This window comes from Triticum dicoccoides, chromosome 5A, assembly GCF_002162155.2.
Source record: "Triticum dicoccoides isolate Atlit2015 ecotype Zavitan chromosome 5A, WEW_v2.0, whole genome shotgun sequence".
In the NCBI taxonomy this organism is placed as follows: Eukaryota; Viridiplantae; Streptophyta; class Magnoliopsida; order Poales; family Poaceae; genus Triticum; species Triticum dicoccoides.
The window spans coordinates 660,265,029-660,278,412 of NC_041388.1; the positions used below are offsets into that span (position 1 = coordinate 660,265,029).

General features: G+C 48.7%; 1 protein-coding gene across 1 annotated transcript; it reads right to left on the reverse strand.

Moving 5' to 3' along the window:
• Window positions 1-10,643: 10,643 nt before the first annotated feature.
• Window positions 10,644-12,735, reverse strand: LOC119298339 (fructokinase-2-like). The gene is made up of 3 exons (XM_037575781.1): window positions 12,405-12,735; window positions 11,096-11,758; window positions 10,644-11,001 (listed from the first exon to the last, which is right to left on the reverse strand). Exons 1-3 carry the CDS (start codon window positions 12,612-12,614, stop codon window positions 10,867-10,869), a joined length of 1,008 nt encoding a protein of 335 aa, XP_037431678.1. The 5' UTR covers window positions 12,615-12,735; the 3' UTR covers window positions 10,644-10,866.
• Window positions 12,736-13,384: the final 649 nt, after the last annotated feature.

Below are 13,384 nucleotides of genomic sequence, written 5' to 3' on the forward strand. Positions count from 1 at the left end.
TGTAAGGGCAAGGAGATCACCTACTTCGTGAAGATCTACCTCTAGTGAGGCAAGTCCTGTGTGGGCGATGGCCATGGTGGGATAGACAAGGTTGCTTCTTCGTGGACCCTTTGTGGGTGGTTGCTTCTTCGTGGACCCTTCGTGGGTGGAGCCCTTTGTGGACTCGCGCAACCGTTACCCTTTGTGGGTGGAGCCCTCCGTGGACTCTCACAACCGTTACCCTTTGTGGGTTGAAGTCTCCATCAACGTGGATGTAGGATAGCACCACCTATCCGAACCACGGGAAAAACATCCGTGTCTCCAATTGCGTTTGAATTCTCCAAACCCTTCCCTTTACATTCTTGCAAGTTGCATGCTTTACTTTCCGCTGCCAATATACTCTTTGCATGCTTGCTTGAATTGTGTGATGATTGCTTGACTTGTCCTATAATAGCTAAAATCTGCCAAGAACTAAAATTGGGAAAAGGTTAAGTTTTTATTTGGTCAAGTAGTCTAATCACCCCCCCCCCTCTAGACATACTTTCGATCCTACACAAACAAAACATCACGTGTTACATGTACCTTTTTGCTTGTCGGATCATACACACGGTAGCACTTGGATCCTTCCTCGTAACCAACGAATATCATCATGGTTGAGCGATTAGAGAGCTTGGTGATTCTGGGGCCGAGCTTCTTGACATGCGCCACACACCCGAATGTGCGCAGGTGCTGCACGCTAGGCTTGCGGCCGTGCCACGCCTCATACGGTGTCACTCCGTCCAGGCTGCGTGTTGGCGCCCTGTTAAGGAGATACACCGCCGTCTTCACCGCTTCTGCCCAGAAGAACGACGGCACCGCCATGCTCTTGAGGAGACAGCGCGCCATCTCGACGACGGTTTGGTTTCGACACTCCACCACTCTGTTTTGCTGAGGAGAGTAGGGTGCGGTTGTGTAGTGCTTGATGCCTTGTTCATCACAGTACTCTTTGAACTCCAGCGAGTTGAACTCGCCGCCTCTGTCTGACTGAAATGCCCAGAGTTTGCACCTCCCCTCTGCTTCAGCCATTACCTGCACCCGCTTGAACTTCTGGTGTGCTTCGTCCTTGGATTTCAGCAACTCCAACCACATATAACGTGAGTAGTCATCAACTACCAACAAGAAGTACTTGTTACCTCCGGGCATTGTTGGCGTAATCGGTCCGCACAAGTCTGTATGGACTAGCTCAAGCCCTTGTTCAGCATAGTATCCGGCAACTTGAGGGAAGGGCGCGCGGTGCTGCTTGCCCAACGTACAGCCATCACAGTATTCCTCGACGCGGTCTATGATCGGCATGCCACGCACCATCTGCTTCGATGACATGGCACGCAAGGCCCGGAAGTGCAGGTGTCCCATCCTAGCGTGCCAGCACCAGGTGATGTCGTCAGACTTGGCAAGGAGGCAGACAGGAGCATCAATGGAGATTACGCTCGTGTACAACCTGCCGGCCATGCGCTTGACTCGAGCTAGCACGCGCCGGACCGGATCATGGATGGTCATCATTCCGCCCTCAATCCCAATCTTGCATCCTCCTTCGTCAAGCTAACCCACTGAGATGATGTTACTGCGGAGGCTGGGGATATAATAGACATCTGAAAGTGCTCTCTATCTCCATTTTTGCACCTGAACACAACCACACCTCTGCTTTTTATGGCCACGATAGAGCCATCACCAAACTTCACAGTGTCGTGCACTCCCTCGTCGAGCTTGGCAAACATTGTTCTCTCCCTTGTCATGTGACTAGACGCACCAGTGTCAAAGTACCAGAGACCATCGGGCGAGGGAACAAGGATCAACTTTTCTTCATTCAGGAAGACAGCCTGCGGCACGACGAGTTGTGCGGAGTTGACATCGGTGACCACTGCCATGAGCAGCCCCTGATCATGTTCGTCGCCGCCATCGCGGATGAGGTTAGCCTGTTCCTTCTTCCCTTGTTCCTTTTGCTTCTCCAGCCATGACCAGCAGTCCTTTTCCCAGTGTCCGGTCTTGCCACAATGGTGGCATTTACCCTTCTTCTTGCCGCTGGAGTTGCCCGATCCTCCCATGCCGCCGCTGCCCGGTGCAGGTCTGCCACCGCCGCCACCGTGAGGTTTGGCCTTGCCCGGCGACTTGTTCTTGCCGCCGCCGCTACCGGACGATGAACCGCCGCTACCGCCCAGCTTCTCCCGGGCCAGCCACTCCTCATGAGTGAGCAGGAGGCGCCCGGCGGTCTGCGCGCCGTTGTCGAGGTCGTAGTGATCCTCACATGCAGAGAAGCGGCCGACAAGCTCCTCGATGGACATGGTTTTCAGATCAAGCAAGGACTCGATCGCCATGGCCATTGGGCGGTACCGACGCGGCACCACTCGGAGAAATTTCTAGACTGCCTTGTGGTCGGTGACGGGGTCGCCGTACAACTCCAGATCGGCGACGAGGGCGGCGAGCCGCAGCCCGAAGTCCTCGACGGACTCCCCATCTCTGAAACGGAGATCCTCGAACTCCGGCCGGCGCACCTGCGCCTTGGCTTCACAAGCACGCTCACTGCCCATCCGCATCGTCTTGATGGTCTCCCACGCCGTCTTCGCCGTGTCCTCTGCGGCATCACACGCAGCATCTCTGGCGGAACGCCGGTGAGAATGATCTGCAGTATGCGCCGGTCGTCGTTCTCGTCGGCGGCGTCGTCGGTCACCGCGGACTAGACACGGGCGACCTGCAACTTGACTTGCATCACAAGCGCCCACTCCTGGTAGTTCGTGCGCGTGAGCATCATGGACGCCCCCGACTCCTCTCGCACCACACGCTCCACCACGCGGTGCTCGCCGCCGCTGCTGCCGGTGAGGCGCGCGAGCTGCGCCTTGGATGAAGGCGTCTTCAGCGGCGACTTCGTGCCACTCTTGTTCTTCTTCTCCTCCTCGCTATCTGACATGGTACGCCGCGGATCAGACACCGCCGGCCACCAGAGAGTGGATCGAACACCACGGCTCTGATGCCAATTGTCGTTGCCGGACTTAGTGAGAGCGATCAGATGAGGTCAAGCGAGAGAGACGGAGGTAGACGAACGAGAGAGAGAGAGGTTTGTGCTGCCTAACCGTCGCAGCGTTTTCCGTCTCGTTCATTCCTTTTATCTGAATACAAAACGAGCTGACTTTCTCTCCCAGCCTGGCCACTATGATCCGCACAACGCGCGAGGTCCCGCGATTGCGTTCACAGCCAAGGCCCACGACCAGGAGAGAGTTCAGGTAACAGAAAAGGAGATCGCCCGCTAACTGCGTCTCCACGATCTACGTGATCGTCATGCATGCATGGGTCACATCCGACCCTTCTGTACATTATTTTAAACGCAAAACTAAAACAAAGCAGCCTAGCCTATCTGGTGTGAGCTTAACTGAGCTAACAATCTCATCAGCTTGAGAGGTCGTGGGATAGTCCGTATCCTGGTAGCCATGACTAACACTCATATTATGTCTAAGGAGAAAGATGATGTGGGACATTTCTTTTCCACGGATGTGATCGTTAAACTCAATGGATATGCTTTCACGTTCAGGAGTGAACCGGCACACTTCATATAGACCCAGAATTTGTCCCGTTTATTTGGAGGTGAAAAGGTGATGATGCGGATGATGATAACACTGGAAAGGAGAAGGATGATGACATGGATACCTCCGAGCATGCTGCTCTCTCCTCCAACCTGCAGTCATCTAGTTCGGCTAATGCTAAGGATGTTCACATGACTCAACACTCAAGTGCAACAGCGTGGGCTAGCGAGCGTTGTTTCTCCCACTGAACAGAGGGCCGACCCGGCCTGTGGTCTTGGCGGTGACTCATCCTTCCTTGCTGCCACTATTGTCCGCAGGTATTGTGACCTCCCACGCTGCTAATGGTGAGCTTGCAAGCAGCCTCAGATGCTCGGGTGCACACACCAACGTTGGTGTTCTGCATGGTAATGCATGCATGGACGGATTGACGCTGGGTCAGCTTGCTCCTTCGGGTGCAGAGCCAGTGAAGGCGGGATCAGCTAGGGCCCCTTCGGCCTTTATGCCGAGGCAGATGGTGTCGGCCCTGACTGGTCACACGGTGACTGCGTCGGCCACCAGGCCGACCCCCGACTTGGCAGACTCCGCGGCCACCACGACCGCGGACATTTCGGACAACTCGGTAACTGCTACCACTGAAGTAGCGGTTTTCTCGGCGACCGCGGATCCCTCGTCGACGACTACCACGGACATTGCGGTCCCTCGGCGCCCGCGACCGCGGACATGGTGGATCCCTTGGCGGCCGCGGTGGCACACTCGATGTCCGCGACTCCTTCACCGACAGTGGCGTCTTCACGCAATGACTCCATCTAAGACTATCGGGGAGGGGATTGCTACTCCACCCTCATCCCCTCCTCTGGCAGCGAATCTTGTGCGACTACCTTCATCGGGTGTGACACCTACCCGCCGATGTAATCGGCATAAGGTTGCCGACGACGGGAGGATGAACCCTGATGAGAACTCTTTGGCCAAGGCTATGCGGCGTAAAGAAGCGCATAATCTAGACAGCCAAGGTATTATGTTGTCACCCAAATCCTTTTTATCTTTATCTGCTACAACCATCGTTTCTAAGTTGAATAATGTTGGTGTTAGTCTAGGAAGTAATGAGAAGGATATTTCTGTTTCGGCAAACGCTTTGAGACATTTGGAATACGACCGTTTAAATGTTACTCCACGAGTTCCTGGCAAGTCTTTTGTCTCACATCTAGATGAGGAGGAGTTGCATGCCACATCAGATGGTTAGCTACTCTCTCATTTAGTTGGACAGGTTTCGGATGTGGGCCTAGATGAACCCGGACTTAGTTCATTGATTGAGCTTACAGCTTCCGGACATAAATCAAAGGCCTCCCATTCAAAAAAGGCCGCAAACCCTCAAAGAGGGCGAAGTTTTCTAAATCTCCTATTGATTCCTCATGAATGGCATGTTCTTTAATAGTAGAGGTCTTGGTGACTTGGCTAAACTTCTATTCATTGCAGAATGTAATAGGGAATACAATTTAGACTTTTTGGCTATCTTTGAAACTAGGAGACGTGATTTCTCAGTAAGTCTGCTTAACCGTCTTTTTGGCGGGATAGACTTCACTTGGATTTCACGAGCGCCTAGAGGTCGTTCTGGGGGCATTTTACTTGACGTAAACACGGGGACTATGGATGTTTTGGCTAGTTCGAATGGTGAGTTTCATATTAAACTCCATATTCGCAACAAGGCCGACAACTTCACATGGACTCTCGTCGCATGTATGGTGCAGCCCAGGATGAGTTGAAGGCCGAGTTCCTCCGTGAATTGGTTAATCTGGTGAAAGATAATCCATATCCCATTCTTATTGGTGGTGATTTCAATTTGCTTCGATTTCCAAACGAGAAAAGTCATGGCAGGTTTGATGACCATTGGCCTTTCCTTTTCAACGTTGCCATCGACGGTCTAGATCTGCGAGAGGTTTCCATGATTGGAAAACAGTTCACTTGGGCGAACAGTCTTCCGAAACCGACATATGAGAAACTAGATCGCTTTTTAATGGATACCGACTGGGAATCTAAATTTTCTATGGTGTCTATTCATGCTCTACCTCGTATCGAGGCTATATCAGACCACACACCCATTCTCCTAACTACGGGCTTGCCACGACCACAACATAGACGCAAGTTCAAGTTCGAACTTGGGTGGTTGCTTCGGGATGGCTTCCATGACATGGTCAAGGAAGTGTGGGAGAAACCGATGGTCGGGCCTACTCCAATTCTCAAATGGAATAACAAAATGCGTGAATTACATAAATTCCTTGGTGGTTGGGCTAGGCATATGGTGGGTATCCTCAGAAAGGAGAAGCTTAGCCTTTCATCTATCATTGATGAATTAGAAGCTTTGGCAGAGGTTAGACATCTATCTGAGCATGAAATCGAGATCAAGAGTCATTCCAATGCACAGATAGCTAGCATGCTACGTGAAGAGGAACTCAAATGGTATCGACATTCTAACTCTCAGTTTATCCTGAAAGGTGACACGGATACTAGATATTTCCATGGAGTCGCCAATGGCAGACACCGGCAGAAAATTATTTATTCCCTACAACAAGACGAGGGCATAATTGAGGGGCATGAGCAACTTAAATCTTATATCACTAATTATTATAAAAATTTGTTCGAAGCCCCTACAACAAGAAAACTTCTCGATGGATGACTCCCAAACAAATGACATCCCCTATGTCTCTGATGAGGAAAAACGTCTTCTAATAGCCCCATACTCTGAGGAGGAAGTTAGAAAGGCGGTTTTTCTAATAGCCCCATACCCCAGATGGTTTTCCCGCTGAGTTCTATCAGCATTTTTGGAAAGTCATCAAACCGGATCTCCTACTTTTGTTTAGCGACTTACATGCTGGCCAACTAGAATTGTTTCACTTAAACTTGGTGAGATTATTTTATTACCCAAGGTTAATGAGGCTGAAAGGATACAACAATATAGACCTATTTGCCTCCTTAATGTTAGTTTTAAAATATTCACGAAGGTTGCGACTATTAGGCTAAATTCGGTTGCTGAACATGTGGTTCGTCCTTCACAGACAACTTTTATGCAAGGCAGACACATCCTTGATGGTGTTGTCATCCTTCATGAACCAGTCCATGAATTACACCGAAAAAAGTTGAATGGGGTGGTTCTCAAAATAGTCTTTGAAAAGGCTTATGACAAAGTCAAGTGGCCCTTTCTTCAACAGACTCTCAGAATGAAAGGATTTTCTACAGAGTGGCGCGCTATGATCCATAGCTTCGTTTCTAGAGGTAGTGTTGCCATTAAGGTCAATGATGACATTGGACACTATTTCCAAACGAAGAAGGGTTTGCGGCAAGGTGACTCGGTATCGCCCATGCTATTCAATATAATGGTGGATATGCTTGCGATCATGATTGAGCATGCCAAGGTTGATGGCCAAATTGAAGGGGTAGTAAATCATCTAGTTGATGGTGGTCTCTCTATACTTCAATATGCCGATGATACGATTCTCTTCATGGATCATGTCCTCGAGAAAACAAGAAATCTGAAACTAATTCTATCAGCATTTGAGCAACTCTCGGGTGTTAAGATCAATTCTCATAAAAGTGAATTGTTTTGCTTTGGCGAGGCTCAAGACGAGGCCCACCTGTACGCTGAACTGTTTGGATACGGGTTGGGCCAGTTTGCGGTCACATATTTGGGGATACCGATACATTATTGGAGACTCACAAATGCTGAATGGAAACACGCCGAGGAAAGACTGCAAAAAAGACTTAGTAGTTGGAAAGGTAAACTATTGTCTCTGGGTGGAAGATTGGTCATCATAAATTCAGTACTTAGTAATATGGTACTGTATATGATTTCCTTCTTCCAATTGTCGAAAGGAGTTTTACATAGATTGGATTATTTTCAATCAAGATTCTTTTGGCAAGGAGATAGCGAGAGAAAGAAATATCGAATGGCCAAATGGAGTGTGGTTTGCCATCCCAAAGACCAAGGCGGGTTGGGTATTCATGACCTTGAGGTTAAGAATAGGGCCCTCCTTGGCAAATGGTTGTTTAAATTTCTGATGAAAGAAGGTGTATGGCAAACCCTCCTAAGGAGGAAATATGTGAGTTCCAAGGCGTCATCCCAAGTATAATGGAAGCCTATGGATTCCCACTTTTGGGCGGGTCTAATGGCTACGAAGAAATATTTCTTCTGCTATGGATCCTTCTCGATTAAGAACGGCTCGGAAATTAGATTCTGGGAGGACAGATAGCTAGGAAATGCCACACACTGGGAATAATATGCGGCTCTATACAACATTGTGCGCCACAAGGGTGATACTATCGCCACGGTAATGGAATTATTTCCGCCAAATGTGATGTTCAAAAGAGATTTAATTGGACCTAGGCTCCAATCGTGGAACATCCTGCTCCAGCGGTTGTCCACGTTGCACTTGTCACATGGGTCTGATGTATTTTGATGGAACCTTCATGGGAATGGAAAATTTTCAGTGGATTCTATGTATAGAGCGTTAATCCAGTCTGATGCGCCAGTTGATAATAATAAGAAGATCTGGAAGATGAAGATACCTCTTAAGAATAAAATCTTTGCATGGTATCTTCGTCGCGGTGTCATTCTTACTAAAGATAACTTTATTAAGAGGTATTGGCATGGAAGTCCGCAATGTGTCTTTTGTCACCATGATGAGACAATAAAACAATTATTCTTCCAATGCAAATCGGCTCGTTCTATATGGTCAGTCATCTAAATAGTTTCTGGCTTGTATCCTCCATGTAGTGTTGCTAATGTATTTGGCAACTTGTTACACGGGATTGATCACAAGTTTAGAACTTTTCTCGGGGTGGAAGCGCTTGCCGTTATTTGGTCGCTTCGGCTATGTAGAAATGATAAGGTTTTTAACGATAAAAGTACTTCCCTATGCAGGTTATCTACATATGTACTGGGACTCTTCGTTTATGGCCCTCTCTACAAGCCGTGGAGAATCGAGACCTGTTTATGAAGGTGTGTACACGATTGGAGGCTATGGCAAGGGATACTTTTGCCCAGCATGGGTGGCAGCATGATCTTAGGATTGACCCCCCTCCGCCTTAGCCGTTATACGGACTCTTCATGTTTTTGTATTTCGCCTTTTATTTTTCATTTGTGTGAGAAGACATTTTTTTGGCTATATGCATCTTAGTAATGCAAAGGCCGGGTGTAATGCCTAAATCTTTTAAATAATAAAGCGTCCCTTTTCAAAAACCTGGATGATTTGAGTTTTAACTCAAACAGCAAAAATTTCACGCGCACGTCCTCGCCTAATAGCGGCGGGGGTCGTGGGCGCCTCGATTCCCGGCCCAGAAGCTGCCACATGTCCCACTTTCCTTGTGTCACGAAGCTGACAGGAATCGTCGGATTGAAAGATCAACGGTTGAAGATTGGTTCCGCGGATTCACCTGCGATTATAAATTGGAAAAGATGGGGTTAAAATCCGGATCCCCTTTCACTTTGATCGAGCTCCTCACCATCTTCTTCATTTCGTTCAATTTCCTTTGCCCGCCCGCTCACCATGGGCGAGGATAAGACCTCGGCACTGGAGAAGAAGAAAAGAGTGAGGAAGGGCTTGTCCGCCAGTTTCGCGCCGCCGCCCAGCTGGAATCAGGGGGATTGGCTCCCCTCGGGAGTGACGGAGAAGGAATTGCTCGAACTTGTCACCAACGGCCTCATCCCAAAGCGCGGATGGCGGCTCCTAGAGTCTCGCGAATTTGAGCCCGTGCCCCACTCCAACAAAAGGATACTCCTCATTTCCCATATAGATAGAGGCTTTTCCATGCCCCCCATCAATTTTTTCGTGGGTTCTTGAACTATTTTGGAGCGCAACTCCACTGTCTTCCTCCCAATGCCATGGTGTATCTGTCTTTCATACATTTCTCTTTGCGAGAATTTCATGGGATGCCAGCCACATTGGGGCCTTTTTAAGCACATCTTCTCTTGCCACCCTTAAAACATCAAGAGATCCTCATCCAGAGTAGCAGTAAGACGAAGATTGTTCATTTGTGTGGTGGGCTAGGTGTCCAAGTCAAGAATGCTAGTACGTTCCCCACCACAAAGTTCCCTAATACTATCAAGTTTTGGCAAAGCACTTGGTTTTATTGCAAAGATATCCCTACTGCCGATTCTTCACTCGACTTCCCAGTATATACGTCCGAGAGAGTTGAACCTCCCCCACCGAATTCCCTTGGAGTCTCCAAAGCAGAGAAAACCTAAGTAGAAAACCTGATGTCTGGCTGGTCGGAAGAGAGCCGGTCTGGACAGAATCGATCTGTTGGAAGCTTTTATAAGTCGGCGCATCCTCGTTTTGTTGGTGTGCTTATCACCGCAAAGGGCATGTGATTTTATGTCTCACGGCCACACTGCCACCGCGGCCTGAGTTCTACCTCTCGCACGTAGGCACATCGCCACTATTTCTTTTCCTAGGTGCCCACGCGGTGAGATGGAGGGGTCGGCATGCACCTTGCGGATCCCGCATATTGACATGTCAATTGAGTTTTAGCTTAAAGAATGGCGAATCTAGCTGCATAGCATGCATAGAAATTAGAAAGAAAAAAGATATAGTATTAAGAGGAGATGAGAAGTATGCCCAAAAGGATAAAAATTAATTGATGGCAGTCTAATGTTCATTGCATGTGAATGCTTACTAGTGGATGCAAAAGAGAAAGAAAATAAAAGGTAAGAAGAGATCTCCAACAAACAAACTATGCAAGATCATTTCTTTGGTGCCAAGGTGAGTGCCTGTGATTTGGTTGGATCTTGTAGAATGCTAAGATGGGATTTGTACATCTTGTCTAGCAAGTTAACTTACCGTTATAGTATGATTAGGATCAAAACGGAGGAAACAGAGTTGCCTCTTTTCGAGGTCAGAATGATGGTCGACGGCTCATCAATTATGAAGAATAAAATCATTACTGATGATGAAAACTTGGAGAAAGAGATAAGTTAACGTTGCATCTGAATAGAAAACCACTCAAGCCAGCAGAACGAGATTTTATGATAAGTATATGAAATTGCGCATCATCAGAAGATGAAACCACATATAAACTCAAGCCAGCAGCACGGCATTTTTCTTTTTCCGAACACACGTCCACTCATTCAAGGCTTTGATAATTTTTGGGTGAAGGCTACAACAATCAGTAGCCTCCTTAATTACACAAGATTGCCACCAAACAGAAGCAACTAAAATCATCACAGATGATTTGCTTTCTATTAAGATAAGACTGGCACACAAACTAAACTGAACTCATCCCTAATATAAATAAAAATGGAGCTAAACTACCAAAGATTCAACCCGGACGGACGTTACGAGACGAGCTAGTTGGTGTCCTTGCTGATGAGCTCAAGGGCGGTGGGAGTGGTGGGCAGCGCCGGGATGGCTCCCTTCTTGGTGGTGCAGATGGCCCCGCAAGCGTTGGAGAACTGGAGCACCTCCCTCAGCTTGGCCTCATTCTGACCAATCAAAAAGAAAACAACATCATTAGCAACTACTCACAAGTCATAATGGAATTGAATTCAATCAGCTGATAATAATTTAGTTTCTTACGTAGAAGATGGAGTCGTCCTTGGCGACGTTGAGTAGGAGGGATCCAACAAAGGCATCGCCGGCGCCGGTGGTGTCGACGGTGTTAACGGAGTACCCTGGCAGGGAGCCCTTGAAGTCCTTGGTGAAGTACCTACATCCCTTCTCGCCGTCGGTGACGACCAGCAGCTTGAGGCCGTCGAACCAGAGCGAGAGGACGTTCTTCTCGTCGTGGGCGTCGCCCTGCGTGAGGAAGGCCACCTCCTCGTCGCTCACCTTGATGAAGTCGGCCTCCTTCCAAATGCTCATGATGCCGTCACGTGCGGCCTGGGCGGAGGGCCAGAGCGGGAGGCGCACGTTGGGGTCGTAGGAACAGAGGATGCCGGCTGACTTGGCGGCGCGCATGGCGGCGATGTGTGCGGAGCGGCAGGGCTCAGTGATGAGCGAGATGGAGCCGTAGTGGAAGATGCGAGCTCGGCGGATGAGGTCCAGGTTGAGCTCGGCTTCGGTGAGGAGCATGTCGGCCGACGGGTTGCGGTAGAACATGAACTCACGCTCGCCGTTGGACTTGAGGGTGACAAAGGCCAGGGCCGTGCGCGCGTGCTGGTCGAAGAGGCAGCCCTCCACGTTCACGCTGTTCTGCTTCAGGATGTCCACCAGCATGTGTCCGAACTCGTCGTCGCCAAACTGAAAAGAAAAACATCATCATCCGATTACAATTCATATGCGATAAGGGTGTGTATTATTGATTGCACCGACCATATATGAATATAAACAAATCTAGATGCGAAATAACTACTGTAGGTCTCAATTAACTTGTATTATTGACTGCACCGACCATATGAATATAAATAAATCTTTACAAAAATAATGAATTGTTCTTTGAAAAAATAAGGTAAAAAGGTTTGCTCTTGTGTTAAGAGTGGATTAGTGTTAGATTTGGACTGATCAATGACCTGAGATGAAGGTAATAATAGTCTAAGAGACTAAGTATTCAAGACCGAAAAGAACGTTGCAGAGCATGCAATGATATAACTGAGTGACGAAATCGATCAGCGATTTGACACTACTAACGAAGAAGAATCAGTAATCCTAAGCAAGTCAACACCCGATTCTCGTCGTCTAATAAGGATCAGACGGACAGCGGCGGCCCACCTATGGCGACACCAGTCTTCGGCATGATCCCACGTATGGAGACACCAGTCTTCGGCATGATCAGATCAGAGCCAACCAAACAACGGATCTAATGCGCGCGGCTGTATGCATGGCAATAAACGCAAGGACCGGGAGAATCATCATGCGCTATCACGGACGGCGATTGATCCATGCGTACCTTGCCAACGAAGGCGGAGGAGCCGCCGAGCTTGGAGATGGCACATGCGACGTTGGCGGGCGCACCCCCCGGTGCCTTGACGAAGCCTCCCGACTCAGCGAGCGAGACGCCGGCCATGTCCGGCACGAAATCGATCAGCATCTCGCCAAAGGAGACGACGAGGCCTGGCGCCGTTGCGGCAGCCACAGGAGCATCACCGAGAGGCGCCATTAAAACTTGCTAAACAAACTGAACACAAGAGGTGCAGAAGAAATCGATCGAGCCGGGAGGATAGGTGCTGTTTGTTGGATTGGAAGTTGGGAGCCGAGAGGGGCCACTTATAAAGGGGCTGCGGGAGGTTTGGCTTGGCCGAAGGGCCGATTACCTTGTTGGTAAAGAGTTATCATCGTACTACTAGTAGTTATCGATCTTATCCTACCCCTGTTACAATCCGCTAGTAATCAGTTCCGGCTTGGATAACTCCTCTCTCTCTCTCTCTCTTTTTTGCGTGAGGAAGGGCAGCCATGAGTAATTGTTCGGTTCCTGATGGATGTTGCTTGACTATATATATATAATAATTATTACTATGTCCTTTAGACTAGCCGACCAATATGATATTACCTTCTCATCTGACGGTTGAATCCATTTTTATGTTCACATGTATCTTGCATTCTTGCAATTCAGCACATGTTTTGAAGCTTAGAGCATCACCAATAGGTGCCCCAAAGTAGGACTCAAAAAATGACGTGATGTAAAATATACATCACGAAATACGTGTTTTTTAGGGCACCGAAAGTGTCCAACTCCAATAGGTGATGTAAAATTGGGCACCATATAGGGCACGAGTTCTCCAACAGCTGCCCTGCCTCAAGTGATGTATATTTTTGTTCTACAAAAATCGGCGCCGCTGCGTAAATGGATTGACCGGACCAGGTGGAGGCGGTGGAGGGCCGGGAAACGGTATGGTCGACTTGATGTCAAGGGAGGAACAGGTGGAGGCG